Source organism: Vigna radiata, chromosome 7 (genome assembly GCF_000741045.1).
Source record: "Vigna radiata var. radiata cultivar VC1973A chromosome 7, Vradiata_ver6, whole genome shotgun sequence".
Classification (NCBI taxonomy): domain Eukaryota; kingdom Viridiplantae; phylum Streptophyta; class Magnoliopsida; order Fabales; family Fabaceae; genus Vigna; species Vigna radiata.
This window is the reverse complement of record NC_028357.1, coordinates 30,764,226-30,783,871: the sequence shown is the minus strand read 5'-3', so window position 1 is coordinate 30,783,871 and position 19,646 is coordinate 30,764,226. Positions and strand designations below refer to the sequence as shown.

Sequence of the window (19,646 nt, the reverse complement as noted above, 5' to 3'; positions counted from 1 at the left end):
ACCTTAGCCTAGACCGCGGTGGGTGGGGCTTCACAGATGAAATTACCTTAAATATTATTATCATATGATATATCCACATTTCTGTTTTTAGATTATTCCTTTCATTATCACTTTAAAATTATTAAGGTAAGGGAGCAGTGTACAAAATAAAGAAAGAAAGACTTTTATAAATTACATATTTTTTAATTGCTTCAAAGGTTATATATACTTCTTTTATTTTGTACTATGTTATCTCTTTCTACTTGGGTGTGTAAGGTTTTTCATTTTCATATTAAAATTTTGTGTATTAATGTGGCTAATGTAAGGACCTGAATAAGAACGGGCCATTGGGCCCTAATTAGAGGCAGTCAGACCCATCAGACTAAGGGCACATGATCTTAGAAGAGATTTTTTTTCCAAAGTACTAATTTTCCACTCTCTCTCTAAAAACCCTTATCCTAAATATTGCTCTGTCTTCTCTCTAAATACCACTCTGTTGAACCGTCCAATCTTTGGTAAAGAAGGTACCTAAACACTCCTAATGTAGAGGGCTTCATTCTGAACCGATTACTTTCTTTGTCTCCTTCCGGTAAGTGATTCTTCTGTTTCCTCCGTTATTTTTGAAACCTAGGGCTTGGGTTTTACTGATCTCATGCAGTTAGAACCTCTCCTTTTCTGATTTCTATTATATTCTAGCTCTAAGAGCTTTTTTCCATCGCCTCTTTGGTGAGTTGTAGGGTGTTGTTGTGCTCCGTTGGGTGGGTACTGTCTTAAGGCACTCGTAACAAGAGGTACTGTCAAGCTTTCCAGGTAAGGGGAGTTGATTATTTTTTTAGGAATTTATTTTATAAAATAACTGCATGTTGAATGTTGAACCGATGTTTGTGAAGCTGCCGTGCAAATTTTTAATTTTATTGGATGCCCAAACTGTGAAACTGATGAAAAGTATAAATCTGTGAATTGGCATGGTGATAAATTTTATCTGTTTTAAATTGAGTTACTAACTGAAATTGAATGTGATATTGTTGAATTGATTATATAAGATGTGAGAGAAATTAGATTGCAGAGGAGAAAATAGGATGATGAGTTTTTGGATTTGTTAGGTTTCCTTTTAATATCCAGATTGATATAAATAGTATATTATACTATATTCATTCCATTATGTGATCTTTGTATATAATATATTAATATATATCTTTTACTCATCTTTGTATATTATAATATATATATATATATATATATATATATATATATATATATATATATATATATATATATATATTTCTTTTTATCATGTAATGAATGCTTGTAAAATATTATTATAACAGGTGATATGTAAAATATAATAATGTTATTAAGTAAATTTTATCACGAGGTAATGATACCTTGTAGGAAGTATTGAATGCTTTTAATTAAATTGTTCACGTTATTTTTTTCCTTGATATAAAGATAGAAGAAAATTGGATTTACACTTAGGATCGCAAACAGTGAATATTATGTATATGAATTGAATGGGAAAGGGTGATTGGTTATTATAATTTAATTGGATTCAAAAACATGGAAAAGTTGTAGAAGAAAATTATAGGTGCAGTAGAGGAGTCCTTTGATTTTGGTAAATTCGGTCGCAATGTGGGTTTCATTTTAATTGGAAGATTGAGAAAGATTTGTGAGGTGTTGATGTTAAGATTAAAGATGACATTGAAACAATAACTTGTGATCATGTTATTTCTGTAATATTCATTAAGCATTATTACTTTTAGTTGTTAATGATTTTGATAAAGATAGGTAAAGCTGATGATAAATTTTGATGAAAGTTTTGGATATTGAGAATATTTAATGATGATGTGAGCGTTTGGAAGTTAGCAGCATAGGTTGGTGGTGTTTTGTTAATTGGTTGTTAAGTTGATTTTTCTTAATTGAATAATTACTTTGAGTTGTGAAACTTTGAAACTGAGGGATAAATGTTGTTTTGATAGCAGTTATGAGAGGTAACGAGATTGTGTTATAAATTTTGTGATTGAGGAGAAAGACATATTATTGAAACTATGTATATAATGTGTTGGAAATTGTATTTAAACCTGATGATTGACTGTGTGTATTGATTGTGAATTGTGGTTGAAAAGTATGTGAATTGGGAAGGCATAAAACTTGATTTCTAATGTGTTGATGGTGGTAAATGTGAAATGAAAGTAGGGGTTCATCCTTGGGAGTCATTCTGACGCTTTAATGGTCAATCAAACTCACTTAGAGAGGTTGAACCATGTGGTGAGAAGTAGTAGGAGGTCCTTAGTCTTGGGGGCTCCCAGTATGCCTCAAGGCGCGAAACGGACTAACCTCGTGAGTGTGGCAGGGTGGGGAACCCTAGTTTCATAAGTCACCACGGGTGCAAGACTCGCCATAGCTCGACTATCATTTTAAAGTCCGGACGAGTCAAGTCTAGAAAATAACATGCTTAGGTTGTGTTTCTTAAACTATTTGATTTAAGTTATTTATTGTATGTTATATACTTGATGTGATGCATGTTTTTTTTTTGTATAATTAGCTCACCCTTGCATTTGCTTGTGTTTGTGCCATGTTTGCTTATGTTTTCCTTGCGATGATCATCCACTTGGATGGGAGCAGATGGCGTGGAGATGGCGTGGAGGACACCTTGGAAACAACTCTTAATGGAGATGGAAATGCCGCTGCCTAGTTCATTTGACTTTACTTTTCTTAGTCTTAGATATTTTGAATAACTTTATTTGTTATGTTTAAAGTTTTAAATTCCTATCCTTTTTAGGAGAACTCTATTTCTCCAAATTCCTAAATTCCTGTATTGCTTAAAGATGACTATAATTCTAATTGTCTCTAGCATACTCTAACTGCTTTCAATTATTATATATAATGACGTCTTCATTATGTATGTTTTTCTGTATAATTGGGATGTCACAGCTAATGTTTTTAGTAAGATGTTTTCTTTTAATTATGATATTTTGTTATTTATAAAATTCAAATTCCGAGATTCTATTTAAGTGATTTGAACTCACTTTTACCCGACATATTCACAATAAATAAAAATTAAATTCTTTAAATTTCTCTAACCATTAAACTTTGATAAGTTACAAAATAATGTACAAAAAAGACAGAATATGAAGAGTGCAAGAAAACGAGAGATGAGGAGAAAATAAAAATAAAAATAATTTCATTCATATAAAATCTATCCAGTTGAAAACTGCCTTGTATAGCAGTGAGTATGCTATTGAATAATTGGTTATTAGACAAGTCTTTATCAGATATTATTGTATCATTTCATGTTTTAAAAGTAATATTAATGTTAAGGAGTTTATTTTCTAATAGTCTTGACAAAAATGCTACAATGAAGTACAATAATATGTTGTATATATTGTCCTTCTATTTCTTTGACATCTATTATTATATTGAATTATGGTATCAAGAATTTTTATTAGGAGAGATCTACGAGTCTGAATAACCTAAAACATAATAATAATAATAATAATAATAATAATAATAATAATAATAATAATAATAATAAAATATAATAGTAAAAAATAATAATAAAAAATAATATAACATAATATAATATCCCATAAAAAAATTATATTCATGTACATTCGATTATTAGAGATGGATATAACATGAGTTCATGCATACGTGGTATTCTTCCAATGGTAAATCACAAAGAAATGAAGAGATAAGAAAAGACCATTTTTTTTCTATTTTGCAATTTAAAAAAGAAATAATTGATTTCAAGTTTGCCATAGTCAAATTTTAGACTATATTTCAATATCAAACTCTCACCAACGATCTTTATTATTTTCTAGAATTATTATCAATGAGTTTTATCCTATTTCATAATTTATTAATATCTTAGACCAAAATAAAGTTCCTAAACTATAACTTCTTTATCTTTTACCATATATTTTATTATTTTCTACTTAAGATTGAATGATTATTAGAGTGATGAAAAAACTCTCAATACTGAATTCATATATCAATACATACACTAAAGAAATGTCACTATAGAATCTTTCCACGAGATTATTAGAATTACTCCACACACATAGAAGGCTCATCCATTAACAAACACATAATCATCTCCATTTCATACATCATTATTCGCATGCATATCTATCCATAAATCTATGGATCATTTTCATAATAACTTCATAAATCAATAATTATTTCAACTTTCGCAACATTATACATGCATAAAAATACATAATATTATTAAACACACATAAAGTCAATTGTGAATTCATTTCAAACAGTCAAAGACAAATAAAATTCAAAGATAAACACTAACACTCAGAAGTGGTGCTCAACGTCAGACATCTCGTAAAAGGTGGCGTTCAACGATAGTCATGGCCCTCAACATCGTTTTCTTGCGAAAAGGTGTGCTCAACAAAACTCTATATTGCTTAATGTCTTGGAGTAAAATGCTCCATGACCTGTAGTACAAGAACAGTGCTCAACGACATCTTGACACCACTTAACGCCAAAACATTTGCAGAATTGGGCACCCTAGCACCTCTCAGGGTTATACCATTTGCAAAAGTAGAACGCTCATCATCACCTTAGCGGCGTTCAGCAATATACCAGATATCAAACCTATATTTTGTACTTTTTAAGAGAACATATACCTATTCAATTGATTAAATTGTTACTATTTTCTTGGTAAATTAATTCAAAATAATTTTAAATATGAAAACTCGTGTCACTTGCCCAATTACTTAGATTATAACTCTCTTAAACACACAAAATCAAATCCAAACCTGCATGTTCGCAAACCAAACATTCCAACCAAAATTGCCAATTTATCAAAGTTCATCATACAATAAAATCATGCAATTTATAAGCTTAACTACAAATCAACAAGTCATACTCAACACACAGTTCAATCACCCAATCAATTCACCATACAGTCATACAATTTTATATTTCAAGGTATATATAACTTAAAATATTACAATTAGCTTTCCTTACTTAAGAGATAAATGAACTTGCTCTAAGAAATCTAAAATCTCTTATAACTCACATGATGTACTGTCTATACCTGGAAAAAAAATATCAAGATACACTATTAAAATCACCAATCAGTAGAGACTCGTATAAAAAAACTCAAACATTACATACGAACTGAAAAGATTCACATGCAAGGAAAAAACAAATTGACAAAGAAAAAGAGCTGAAACTCAACTTACGTGAACCTAGAAACTGATTAGTTCAAATTGAAAAGTTCATTGTAAGGATCAATGACCGTCTCGGTTCTTTTTTTCTGAATCAAACAAACAGAGAAGAAGAACTCTTAAAAAGAAGTCAAACAACTTTAGAAAAGTCATTTATAGAAAGATGTTGTGTTTTAAAATAATAAAACTCATTTGTAACAAAATGATTTATATTAAAATATTTTAATATTAAAATAATTGAATTTTATTATTTTTAAATTACTATGACTTTTAAAATACACCTTTCTAGGTCTTTATAGATTAATTTTTATTAATTTTTTTAGAAACTGAGTATTAAAAAAATTGTATTTTTTAACTAAGGTTTTATTATTTAAATTTATTTTATTAATTAAATTATATCAGTATCGTCTTATTTCTTTATTCTTAAGATTTTGTAATTAATAAAACAATACATATTTTAATTCTAGAAATAGACAAGAGTACCATGATTATATATTTTTGGGTTAAATATGTTTTTAGTCCCTATACTTTGGGGCGATTTTGGTTTTAGTCCCTCTTTCAAACTAAGGTACAATTTAGTCCTTCAACTTTAGAAAATTCTGGTTTTAGTTCTTTTTACCAAATTTTTTTAACTTTATTTGTTGTTTCAAACACGTTTCATTATAGCATTTGGATTGTTTACACTGTTTGACACATTTTTGCTTCAATGTTAACTGAGAAACGTGCTTGAAACAACAAATAAAGTTAAAAAAATTTGATAAAAAGGACTAAAATCAGAGTTTTCTAAAGTTGAAAGACTAAATTGTACCTTACTTTGAAAGAGGGACTAAAACCAAAATCGCCCCAAAGTATAGGGACTAAAAACATATTTAACCCTATATTTTTTTCTATAACTGATTGATGAATCTAATTGTAAATAAAAGATATGCTTTTAATTTTAATTATATTAATATAATTATAAATAAATATACATATAATTATACAGTATTAAAGATAATTTCTTTATCGAATAACCGTTCTCTCTTAACCAACTCAATTCATTTTGTCTGATTTGTCTATATTGGAGCGTTTATACTATGCACAAATAAAAGTGACTAAAGATGAAATAAGTAAATAAAAAGATCTAAAATACTTAATTACATGTGTTTTGGTTTGGAAAAGGCAGCTAGCAATTAGGCAGATACATAATAGATCATGTGAGTGTGTCTTTGTATTGGGAACAGTTGCATGTCGACGACACATATCTCATACCAAAAATTGAAGGTTACTCATAACCAACCATACATCCCTCCACAAGACATCCCCACTTTCCATTTCTTACACAACAAAAAAGCACAAGCGGCCCCATGCATTATTCAAGCTCAGTGAGGAATGAATAATGATATTTTGACAATATTTTTTTATAATGAGATACATATCATCATTTTATAGGTTTATTTGAATTTATGTTTACAAAAATATTTAAAACAGATCAATCACAAACTGTCACATATGTATTATAAAAAAATTGTTAAAAAAGTACTGTTAAAAGAATTTTTTTCCCTAAGAAAATGCCCATCATTTGACGCATGCTATACATCTAACTAATACTAAAAAATATACTCACCTGAGCCAAAACTTTCAATCTTCTTTCTGATTCCATGTTCCATGTTAACCAGAGATGATACTATCTATTTATATATATAAGTCAAATACAAATCTTATTTTATACGTCCGTTTATAAAATTGAATAAGATTTAAAAATTTACTTTCTAATAGTAATCTGTGTGCATGTATATATACCAACTATTCTACAATAAATATATCTTCTTCATTTATACCAAATTGAATGATTTGCCATTTTAAATTTGAGGTATACGGGAATAACACTCATATTTTATTAGTCATGTATTTTCTATCAATGTTTTTGGAAATATTCGTCGTGATTATGGAACAGACTTGACTGCTTCATGATGCCATTGTTCGTAGTCTTCCAGCTACTAGATATGCCTTTTTTATTACATGTCTTGTCTTTATTTTCATATCCGTATTAATATATATATATATATATATATATATATATATATATATTTTGTCATTATCCTATTTTTAGGTACAATCAAAATATGTGGATAATATAATTTGTATTAAAAACAACATTAAACTTTTGGAGTCCTTCATCAAATACTGAATATAGTGTTTTCATTTAAAGATTTTGGTCACCTACCTCTTTCTTAAATCTAAAGAATTTTTTAGGTATAAATATTAGAGAGTTCTTTTTAAGCCTAACTTATTAGGATTGATTCTAATTTGACTCTGATACTATATTAGAGAGTTGTTATAAAGTGAGATTTACACTTCACTTATATATTATAAATCGATTTTACCACTAATTAATGTGTGAATTCCAACAGTAAAAGTTGAAAGAAATGCCATTAACATTACTGGAAACATTATAAAAAATTCAATAAAAAAATGTTTCATCTTGCCCAACATTTATGATAAACAGTAAACAATTTACAATTAAAGAAGAAAAATTACAAAACTTAACTATATATGTTCATACAAATTATTACGAAATTGACATGAGATTTTCATTAAATAAGCTTAACCGATTCATGAGTTCTCTTACTATAAATCATTAATAATGTATTGAAAAAAATACTTAAGCATCTCCAAAAAAAAAAATAACAAACCACGTTAAAATAAAATAAAAATTATAAATAAGAAGTTATAAATAAGAGAAATATAAAAATAAAAAGTAAACAATAATATACAATTTTATATAAGATGGTAATGTTATATTGAACGTTATAAGTGGGTGTGTGTAAATTTTTGTAGGTGTTAAAAAGTCATTTGCTTTTACACATTGATGTATTTATAAAAGTTTTATATAAATAAGTGGGTGTGCATAAATTTGTGTAGGTGTTAAAAACTCATTTGTTTTTACACATTGATGTATTTATAGAAGTTTTATATGAGATTTCTAAAGAAATTTTTGCTTAAACTTATTGATGATGAGAGAATTTTAGTGTAGTTAATGAGGATAATAAATTCATGGACAGAAATAAATTTTTATACTAATTTGATTCTTTTAGAATATACATTAAGTTAATCATGTAACTTGAGTTAGATTTTCTACTGTAATCTCAAATTGTCCAATTACAAAAAAAAAAAAAAATACCATGTAACTAAATAAGACATATAAATAAACTCTTTGAAATGTTTTCAAGAAGATTTATAAAAGTAATGAGAATTTTCAGTTACCTATAGCACATCAAACACTATTGCTCGAAAGTTTAAATTAAAACTAGGTTTGTTTTAACTTATAAATTCGACATGATCCATTATTATGTTAAGAAAGATAGAAAAACCACTTTTCAAAATACAAAAATGTTTAAGATTATCTTAAAATTCGATTCATGTTTTATATTTTGATTATTCTAAGATAACGAGCTATGGAAAGTAAAAACAACAACAAAAATACAAGTATCATAAAAATCATCATTATATCAACACATCATATTTTTTTTTTCTAACAATCACATATTAATTTGATAATTCTCCATTATCTTTAGTGATTTTCTTATAATATTTACATACATACATACATACATATATATATATATATATATATATATATATATATATATATATATATATATATGTTCAAATAATCGTTCTTCTTCATTTTATGTTTCTTTAAAGATAATTATTATTTTTATATGTGATGACATTTGAATTATAATAATAATAATAATAATAATAATAATAATAATAATTATTATTATTATTATTATTATTATTATTATATTTTCATTACATTCTTTATTTTATCGAACGTTGTTTTATTTCAAAACATAATTTTCTGATATTTTTAAAGTATTTTGTAGTGTACTATTACTCATGGTTTTCTAATCTTTATGAATTAAACATCTGCTAATATTTTTCAAATGTGCAATTTTTATTGAAATTATATCTCAAATCATCTTACTTTATTTCAACATATTCAAATATTTCTTCATCTCATACTTATTTCCTCCTCCACTTACCTATTTAAACATATTCATATAATTCTCGAGTCATTTTTAAATTATTTGAAATATAAATATTTGATCTAATCCCTTAACTATTTGCAATTATCAATTCTAATAATCATAACTAATTAAATTTCCAAGTCAACCTTAACAGCAACAAATTGGACAAGAAACAACATGAATGGATATATATGACAATACTTTTATACATTTTTTTTTTTAATTTTCTAATAGATATCTACTTGACAATTATATTTGCAGAACGATTAATTATAATATGATAACACGAGTATTCAGAAAACTAAATACACATTAGTTTAAAGTTTATAAACATTTTGAATGAAAAATATATTACGATAAACTCAAATTTGTTAAGAAAAATGAATTTACTATAATGTGATTTATGTTCAGGTTATTCTTGTAAAAATTATATTGATAGAAATTTATTTGGACAGTACTAATTAAAGGCATTGTTACCGTTCCTTTTGACTATTAGCGTCAATGGAAAATGAAATTCTAAAAGTAACATTCGTATATTGTTTTCATATGATACAGTCAAACATAGCTGAAAATAATATTTAAAGACGACCAAAAATTCTAGCTGGTAAATTGAATTTAAAGACGACCAAAAATGTTAGATGGGCCCAAATGCTATGTGGCAAAAGTTCTTAATGGGCTACACAAATGATGTGCTATACATTTGGGTTAGGGAAAGTAAGGCCCAATACAAATTTGTATACGTGTATCTGTATTCGAACCCGAATCCGTATGTATCGATGTTTGTTAATATAATATACAGAAAAAGCGAGTGTAAAATAAAATTGATGGTTCATTTATTCCGTTACAGAGGGGAAGGTTGTGGATTGACAGTGGAGCAAACGACAGAACAGCGAGTGTGAAGATTTTGCTTTTGGTGGAGATGCCTGTAAGTAGATGTAAATCTTCTTTATTAATTAATTAATTATTAATTAATTGGGGTTCTGAAGTTTGAATCGGATTGGGATCGTAACGTTGAGATGCAGATTAGGAGCTTGGTAGAGGTGGAGTCACCAAGCCCACTCAGATACTTGATCGGCGCCGCCGTTATGATGATCGGAGTGGTGTTACCCGTCGGTTACATGATGTTCCGTAACAAGCGCGTTCCCTCCTCTTCCTCCTACTCCAAACAGACGTAGGTGTGCCCTTTCTTTTTTCAATTCCTCCTACTCCTATTCTTATTTCCTCTCTCACTATGGAGTTCGCTTAATCCGTAACAATGTGGTCAGTTAGATGTAAAAATGAGGGTTTAATTTTGCAAGTTTAGGAAACAGGTTTTGGGTGGGAACTAATCAATCATGATTGGTATTTCAGGAACAAGGTTTTGATTTGATATAGAGAAATGGTGGTTATGATGTGAGAAGCCTCCGGTTTAGTGGATTTGAATTTGTTTGGAGGGGGTGATTGATTTAACTTAGAGGCTTCAACAGATCTACCATCTGTTCTGTTGTAAATGCATTTTGTCATCCTAATCTTCTAAGTGTTTTTTCACGCGATTCTGAACACGAATACATGCTGCCTGTCTTTCCGTTAAGATACTCTATCTTGTATTCAATATTGTAGCTCAACAATATTTCAATGAACTTGTTTTGCTTTCATTTATTTATCTATTTGTGTTCCATTTAGTCAGAAAGAAAGACGGGATTGTTGATGCTGGCTTTGAGTATTTTTGTTTATTCGATCTTCTTCTGTGAGGATACTCGATTTTTGTGAGTTTATGTTGGTTTTGGGATTAGGAACTTGAAGTTAGGCTGTCATGTTCCAAATGTGTGAATCCTTTCATGTGTCTTTGGTTTCTCATTTGACAGCATTCGATTCCTTTCAAAATAGAAGTAGCTAGTATTGGCTTCTGCGTCATTTTGTGATTTGATGTGAATTCCATATCAATCCCAAACATGGCATTTGCATGATTTCAGATACTGGTAACGCTTGTTAGTTGAAAGATTAACTAATGTCTTTGGTTAGAATTGTTAGTAATATTTATAGTCTGATACGGCTAGTAATTTTTTTATTTATGTAGAGACCGCTATTGCAGTGTGTGTGGCATAACAAGAATAGTCATGATAATTTTAGTAGGATCATATTTTATATGGGTTATACTGCTTTCATCTAAATTGATCAAATCCCCCCAATCATACATTGAGAAGCTGTAAAAGATATGAAAGTGGAAAGCATGTACCTCTTGGGTCATGGCTTTCGAGGTGGTAATAGAGAACCTTTTCGGTAAGAGGTTTAAACCTTTAGTAAGTACCCTTGCTCAATAGTTTATGAACATTTCCCCCTTCGATCATTATTTCACCAATACAGCATATGATATATTAGATGCCTCTTCTAGAGAGACCACTCCTAATGCTGGAGCTCTGAAACATAACCATCCCAATCCACCCAACAGCTAAAAAATCTTGCTGTGTGCATACGGTACCGTTGCCACCATTTTTGTATTGTGGGCACATCTTGGTTATCACTTTGAATAAATTTTAGGCAAAAAGAATTCATGACGTTAATGTGGACTATGTGACAAAGAGATGTGGAAGAGTTCATGACAGTGTAATGAATTAATATAGGCTATCATCGTATGTTATATATCAATATTATAGGGTAAACAAATACGGAGAGGAAATCCTCATTGACAAAAGAATTATTGAAAAGATTATCGGTGTCTGCCAATGACAATAAACTTTGTCTAAAATGATCCAAGCAGATTAACACTTGTGGTTAGTAACTTATAAATTCAAATAAATTTAAATTAGTAATAAGAACCATGTTCAAAAAAAGTGGTGCTTAATCTGAAAAAATAACTTGTACTCCATTGGCCAATGACTTTATAATATTATATTGGGAAGGGGTAACATTTTGTGGACACCTCACAAACACCTGTTTGACACTTTTGTTTCTTTTTTTCTCATGATGTTATAATATTCATCTTCAAGCTATCTGAAAGAACCCTTGGAGCCACTGATTCGGCCAACTGCTCTATCATTGTTATCCCCAACAGTATTAGAATTTAGAACTAGTAAAGGTTTAGATCAAATTTTCTGGACTTTTGACCTTGTTTGATCAAACAAGGTACTACAAGCCTTTGTTTGGATTGGTGTGGAGGTAATAAAAAAAAATTAAAAATAAAAGGAATTAGAGTGGAACGGAAATTGTTTAGATTGAGGGAGAGAGAGTAAGTGTGAAAAATTTGTAGTGTGAAAAAAAGAGAGTATTTGTGTAATATATACAATTACAAAAATACTATTGATTGAATTTTAATATGAAGTAATTAATTTATGAAATGGAAATAATATTATAAAATTATAAAATTATTTAATTTTTTAAATTGAATATTTATAAATAACTAATTGCAGATGATGGTCAATTTTTTTCTCACATAACAAATTTAAAAAGGAAAAAAGTATAATACAAAATTTATTAAATAAAAAAAAATGAGACTTTCATATTAAATTTAAACATGAAAAATAAAATAATATTATGACAATGGATTTAATATACCAACAACTAATTTAATAAGATATGAAAATTTTTTATGTTCATTACAATGAGCGCAAGGAAAAAAGTACATCAATTTTTAAGTTCTTGAACCTTATCTTCAATTCCATTAATGCTTTGATAGATATGTTTTACACCATGATGAAGATTTAAGGGTAAGGTATTTAAACCTAGTTGGCCTAGCTTTTCCATTCCCTAGATATCAATCTATATTTGGTTTAACATATTAGCATCTTGATAAAAATGAGATTGTTGTTATTGAATACTCATTTCCGCATTCAGAATTATCTTTATTAGGGTTATGTTGTTCGCCATGGATACCCCTGCCAAACATAGTTTACGTTGATTACATCTAATTTTTTGAGATATCTCTCATTTAAGAGATATAACTACCGTAGGGTAGTTCCACTCTATAAACACACATTAAGTTTGGTATGCAAAAGAATATTGAGTTATTAGAAGATCATAAAGTTATTGTACAAGGATGTTATTAGAAGATCATAAAGTTATATGCTATTGTACTTGTATTTTCGCATATGTGAAATGATATGGTGTGGTCAATTAATGAGAATATTATGTTTCATGGTCCATATCATGAAGACATCATCTTGCACAAGGTGGGATTATTGGCTTTCCTACAAGGATGTTCATGAGGTCCCAGTGTCATAATTTTAGCTGACATCACTGTCATAGTTAAGCTCTCCAGGGATGTCTGTCAGATCAAACTTTTGTCCCTCATATTTCCAGTAGGCCACATTGATCCAATAATTAACTTTTGGTTATAATCTTTTTCTACAAACACCTCAGACACAAAATCTTTTATGTCAAGGAGGTTAAGATTTGTGTATAACACTCTTACAAGGTCGTGACTGAAAAAAAGCTAGGTACATAGAAAATGCAAATCTTAAACTCTTTGGCACAAAAGATTTAGTGACTGGGATGTTGCAATAGAAAATTAGAATTAAACATGATAATTGGGTTAATGTGACCAACTTGAAATATGAGAGTTAGGGGTTTGATCTTACCAACATCCTTGAATAGTTAACTATGTCAAGATGTCGCTTTGGCTGAAATGATCAAATCTGGCCTTTCACATACAATTTGCAGGAATTTTGGTAGCTTGAGTGTTGAAGATAGATTATTGCATTGCATTTACAATCTTATTCTAATTTCTCGGGATAGTAACGATGCATAGGTCCTACAATATGATTTCTTAATGATGAGTCATGCAACATAATATTCTGTTTATTGGTCACACCATCTCATCACATATGTGAAAATGCAAGAGCAGCGACATGCTGTTGTCTTATGAACTAATAACTCGTATTCTTTTGCATACCGATTTTGATATGCGTTTAGAGAGTGGTCAAAATTTCTAAATAAGACAACTTTGGTCAATATAAATTGTGCGTGATAGTGGTAACCATGACCTTGATGAAGAAAATCCTGGGAGCGTAGATGAAGATGTGGGGGTTCAAGGACAACAACTTCATCTTTTATGAATGGTAATATGTTAAACTAAATATGAGGTGGTAATCATAGACTGCAACAAGGTGTGAAACGTATTTATTAAAGGAATTGATAGAGTTGAAGATAAAATTCAAGAACTCGGATAATATTGAGTAATTTTGTGTTTTATTTCAGGGCTATTATTTTTTAGTGTAATGCATTATTTTATTTCGATTATTGTAATGAACATAATTAACTTTTTATGCCTCATTAAAATTTTATATATTACATTCTTGCCGTAGTACTATTTTTTATATGTTTAAAATTAATATGCAAATCTCATTAGATATTTTAGAATTTATTGTATTACATGTTTACCTGTGAGAAAAAAAAATGACCATCATTTATAATCAACTATTTATATAATTTCAAAAATTAAATATTTTTATTTTATAAATTAATTACTTTATAAGTATTTAACTTTTAATTTTAATTTATATGCAATATTATAATTGTACATATTGAAGAGTTAACTTTTTTTAATGTAACAACAATAAAATATATTACAATATTTCATTCATTTTTATTTCATTTTTCAATTCAAACAATAATTTTATATTTTCTTTTCTATCCCATTTGAATCCAATCTATGCAGTCTCTTAACAAAACCTGATGGCTTGTAGAGAGCTAAGCTTTGCTTCTCCTTGGTTCAAAATTTGAATAGCTCCTTAAAATTCTTCATGTTATAGAATTAATTGTTTATATTATTTGAAATATGAAGTTCTTTTCTCTGTAAAAGTCATCATCATGATGCTATCTGCCCTCTTTACCAGTTAGCGAAATGATTGTTATAATTTTTATTACCGTTTATTTGTAAGTCTAAATAATTCTGAATGATTTCTTTCTGTGCAATCCGAATAGTTGTGAACCATTATTCAAGGATCACCTTTCGTAAATATTGTGTGAAAAGGGTTCAACTTCATGAACGTTAATAGTTTATTACGCTGCCTTATTTAAACTCTATTGCAAAGATATCTTAATTTAGTTACTTTCTATTGTTTTTACTTAGCTATTTTTTTATGTTTAATGGAAGAGAATTATAAGATTCATTTTAATTATTTATTTATTTGTTGACAAAAATATAACAATTTTTTTGTTTTTTATTTTTATGATCCAAAGCCTTGAAAATTTCATAACCTCTGACTCTAACACCAGAGATACAGTTAAATTGAATAAGTTTTTTCGTCTTTAAAATAAACGTAGGATGACAAATGCATTGGCAGCTGAATTGGCCACTTTAAATCCATTTACTAGTTAATGTTACTTAACTAATTTAGTATAACTATGTAATCAATATTATTGCTTATTGAGTATTTCCTTGATATTTTTATTACATAACTTTTAAAGAAAAATTACCAATTACAATATAAATTCTTTTTTTTACAATTTATACATAATGGAATGAAGAAAGGCATGATATAAAAGGAGAAGATAATAATTAAATATTTTGTAACTCTTCCTCAACTGTCTAAAGTTTTTATAATGGCATGGAATCATTTCCCAAGAAACAAAAAGATTACTGAGCATTTGAAAAAAAAGTATTTCTATTGGTGACAATGTATTGAAAATAATAAATCAAACAGGTTTCCCTTTTAATATGACGATTCTCATTTTTCATTTTCTATTTTTTTAATACATTTTAACTAATAATAAAGATCATGTTATTTGTATTTTTCACTCTTACGAGATTTTGTAATAATAGAAAACAAATCATAAACTTAAAATATACATGGTTGATATAGTTGAATGATTAGCAAGGTAAACATTAAAATTGCTACAAAATTGTTAATTTGAAAACTTGTACTACAATTTATTTTCGTCAATAAGTCGAGAATGAAAAGAAAATTATTGGCTAAAGAAATCATAAAAGGAACTAAGTAAATTTAAATTATAAAACACGTACGTCATACCTTGTAATGTGAAATTCTTTGAGTTTATAGTAAAATATTAATATAAAGAAATTGCAATATTGTCTACTTTGAAATTATTTTCTCAAATCGATATTTGCGATGGGATTAGAATGAAGAAGGTTGTATTGTAATTAATTATGTAGGAAAGTGGAACAGAATAAAGAATGAAATTAAGAAAAAAGAAAAGGCAATGGCAAAAGGATGATTTTGTCGGATAATGAATGGATGAAATTTGTTGAATAACTCTAAATAGCAGATTTGGTAGAAACCTGAGAAGCGTGTGTTGAAGAATCAGAATTGAGAATCCATGGGAAGTGGTGTTTTGAAGTACGGAATCATAGGAGTTGGAATGATGGGTAGAGAGCATCTCGTGAATTTGTACCATCTTCGCACTGAAGGCGTGGCGGTTGTCGCTTTTGCTGACCCTCATCTTCCCTCGCAACAACTCGCTCTTCAATTGGCACACTCCTTCACTTGGCCTCTCAAGGTATTATTATCAGTATCACTCTGCTCTTTACTTTCTGTTTAATGTAACATTTTTTTTCTGGATATATCGTTGTTTCATTATTGTGACTTGGATCTAGAAATACTATTTATCAGGCTTCATTTGTAAACATCTAGTTTGATCCGCAATTATCTTGGCAGTAGTTGTACTATGCTGATAGTTTAATTAAGAATAATAAACCAACAATTTGGGATTCCAAGGATTATCCTTTCTACTATGTAGTCCCAGAATTGATAAAGCTACATAGGTAATCCCGCGAGTAATTTGAAGGGTTTTTCGATACTTGAAAAGTTCGGGGGATTAGGGATTACCTATATTGCTATTTTTTTTTTTTTAAGTATCATATAGGAGAGAAGGTAATAGTATTTCAAGGATGGAATTGGAGATTTTTTTTCATTTAATTAAGTTGACAACTCTGTATAGTCTGTTGAATTGAATTTAATGATTGAATGAATGACCATGAGTTGAAAAGTTGTGAAGGTTTTTTCAGGTCACCAGGAGCTGTTGGACAGTGGACTTTGTGATGTTCTGGTGGTATCCACTCCTAACATGACCCATCATAGGATTCTTATGGACATAATCAATCATTCCAAACCCCATCACGTACTGGTAGAAAAGCCCTTGTGCACCACAATCTCTCACTGCAAAGAGGTTTCTCTTTCCTTTCATACAATCGGTTGCTTATTAGGTCTTAACTGTTAGAATGTAATTTTAATGCCGACCAATGACCGATCTTGATAGAAAAAGGTTTGTCTCTTTGATTGTGCTGTTTTCCATTGGGATGGGGATGTCAAGTATGCTTGTGTCATTTCCTTTACTGTTATCATATGACAAAGAATTTTTTATATTAGACTAGACTAAACGTGTCTTAAAGAATAGAAAAAAACTATTATTGGAAGTCTTGATCGGGTAATGAGGTGTTGCTTAATGCCATTTTTATCCTCTAATAAGTATTTGATGAACTAATAACTAATTTGATGTTCTTGTGTATACGTTGGATTAGGTTGTCGATGCTGCTAGAAAGAGACCAGATATTTTGGTACAAGTTGGATTGGAATATAGATACATGCCACCTGTTGCAAAGCTGATAGAAATAGTTCAGGGAGGAAACCTCGGACGAATCAGAATGGTATCAATTCGGGAGCACCGGTTTCCATTTTTGGTTAAGGTTAGATGTTATACAATTTGAAATTACATGTTTTTGGGTTCTCATAGTGAGCTAGCTGAAAAGTGATACTGGTCATAGGTGAACAATTGGAATCGGTTCAATATAAACTCAGGTGGTACCCTAGTAGAGAAGTGTTGCCACTTCTTTGATCTGATGAGGCTGTTTGTTGGTGCAAATCCTGTTCGTGTGATGGCTTCTGGAGCTATTGATGTTAATCACAAGGATGAAATATATGATGGAAAGGTAAATGAAATGCCGTAGTTGAGTTGCAATAATCAAGCTTGAAGCACTAATCTTTGTGTTGGTCTGTATGCTGCCTTGATTAATACTGATTATAATCTACGTATGGTGTTCCTTAATCCAAGAAAGGAAACATGCACGTATTTTGGTGTCGTGTGTCCAATAAAGTGCATAATCCCTTGAACCAAAAGCATTCAAACCAAATAGTCTTGCAAATATATAAAGGGTAAACAAGCATTCTTGAATAAGAAGAACCGCCAAATTAAAAACTTTACGTGTTTGTTACGTATATTTGTTCATCCATCACACTGACGGGTGTTGTACTTCTTTTAATCATGTGATCGTTTGCAATATTAGGTAAGAGATAGTCGAGACTCACTGGTGTTTGTTTTTGTCTGATGAAGAAATAAAGATTATGACTTTTTCATATCTGAAAATTATGGTTTATTCTGTTTTTCAATGTTCAAAATTAAGGACTGAGTTCGTATTCTCCCAGTTCTAAGTGGAATAAATCACATATGTTCTTCTGTGTAGCAGCCTTAATTGGCGCAAAGTTTTTCCCTAAGCTTTGATATTGTTATTGCTATTCACTGGTTACTTCGGCAGGTGCCCGATATCATTGACAATGCGTATGTTATTGTTGAATTTGACAATGGTTCTCGAGGAATGCTTGACCTTTGTATGTTTGCCGAAGGAAGTAAAAATGAGCAAGAAATATCTGTTGTAGGTGATATTGGAAAGGTAAAACCATGATAAAACTTTGTTGCATGAGTTTCTTTCTTGAGTATATGTTGTCAAGATGTTGGCATCTCAACTTAACAAATCATTTGGCACACAGGGAGAAGCCTTTGTTCCTGAGAGTGTTGTGCGGTTTGGTACACGAGAGGGGGGGCGAAATGGTGTCCAGACTTTGAAAGCTGAGGATCATCGAATAAAGTAGGTAGCTTCTCTCTGTTAAATGTCATCAATTAGCTAAGCTTTGAGATTGTGAAATGAAATGAAAGTGGCTCTTGTTTTATGGAAATCGTTGTGGACTCTACAGGTATGATGGGTTACACCATGGATCTAGCTATCTAGAACACCTTAACTTCTTGTCTGCAATCAGAGCCAAAGGAGAAAAGGCTCCAAGTGTAGATCTCCAAGATGGATTAGTATCTGTTGCTATGGGGGTTGCAGCACAGCTCTCTATAGAATATGGTCGATTTGTTACTATTGAGGAAGTAATGAATGAACTCTGAATTTAAGTTGGAACACTTGGAAGTGAAGTAATGGCGTCTCTGCCGTTGTGTTCTGATGTAGGGATGATGTACCTGTTATCACTATCTCTTGAAAAAGTGTTAAGTGGTTTGTGGAAGTTATATTGCTTCCACCTTAGCCAATTGCTGTCTTCAACTTTTTTTCTTTCTACAGCTCATTTTCTGTAAAGTGAAACAGTAGAATGTGATGAGTGAGAGCTCAAAGTTATAGCCAAATAGACATGCTGGAATCTTTTCATAGGAAGGAGATGTTTAAACCGACACTCTGATGTATTAACCAAACAAGTGCTTTTGTAATGCTGTCGGTATGAAGAAAAGAGCAATTAAATCCATTATTCGGTAATGATCA

General features: G+C 29.7%; 2 protein-coding genes and 1 long non-coding RNA gene across 4 annotated transcripts; all 3 read left to right on the top strand.

Moving 5' to 3' along the window:
- Nucleotides 1-250: 250 nt before the first annotated feature.
- LOC106768110 lies at nucleotides 251-2,862 on the top strand. The gene is made up of 3 exons (XR_001376228.2): nucleotides 251-568; nucleotides 717-789; nucleotides 2,602-2,862. It is a non-coding gene; the product is annotated as an uncharacterized LOC106768110 (long non-coding RNA).
- Nucleotides 2,863-10,197: 7,335 nt separating this feature from the next.
- On the top strand, nucleotides 10,198-10,827 carry LOC106767117. 2 transcript variants are annotated; one of them, XM_014651949.2, is made up of 2 exons: nucleotides 10,198-10,352; nucleotides 10,532-10,827. In XM_014651949.2, exons 1-2 carry the CDS (start codon nucleotides 10,198-10,200, stop codon nucleotides 10,548-10,550), a joined length of 174 nt encoding a protein of 57 aa, XP_014507435.1. In that variant the 3' UTR covers nucleotides 10,551-10,827. The 2 variants fall into 2 exon arrangements, with proteins under 2 accessions (XP_014507435.1, XP_014507436.1); XM_014651950.2 differs by having other exon boundaries at nucleotides 10,198-10,356.
- Nucleotides 10,828-16,268: 5,441 nt separating this feature from the next.
- Nucleotides 16,269-19,646, top strand: LOC106765611 (inositol 2-dehydrogenase 2). Its single transcript, XM_014650291.2, has 7 exons — nucleotides 16,269-16,615; nucleotides 17,114-17,284; nucleotides 17,637-17,801; nucleotides 17,880-18,044; nucleotides 18,648-18,782; nucleotides 18,880-18,977; nucleotides 19,084-19,646. Exons 1-7 carry the CDS (start codon nucleotides 16,436-16,438, stop codon nucleotides 19,277-19,279), a joined length of 1,110 nt encoding a protein of 369 aa, XP_014505777.1. The 5' UTR covers nucleotides 16,269-16,435; the 3' UTR covers nucleotides 19,280-19,646.

Bases quoted from the DNA above. Each gene is read 5' to 3' on its own strand.
- LOC106765611 (XM_014650291.2), top strand. From the start codon at position 16,436: ATGGGAAGTGGTGTTTTGAAGTACGGAATCATAGGAGTTGGAATGATG. The intron at 16,616-17,113 runs GTATTATTATCA...AAAGTTGTGAAG, and splicing joins CCTTCACTTGGCCTCTCAAG to GTTTTTTCAGGTCACCAGGA. The intron at 18,978-19,083 runs GTAGGTAGCTTC...TGGACTCTACAG, and splicing joins GCTGAGGATCATCGAATAAA to GTATGATGGGTTACACCATG.
- LOC106767117 (XM_014651949.2), top strand. From the start codon at position 10,198: ATGCAGATTAGGAGCTTGGTAGAGGTGGAGTCACCAAGCCCACTCAGA.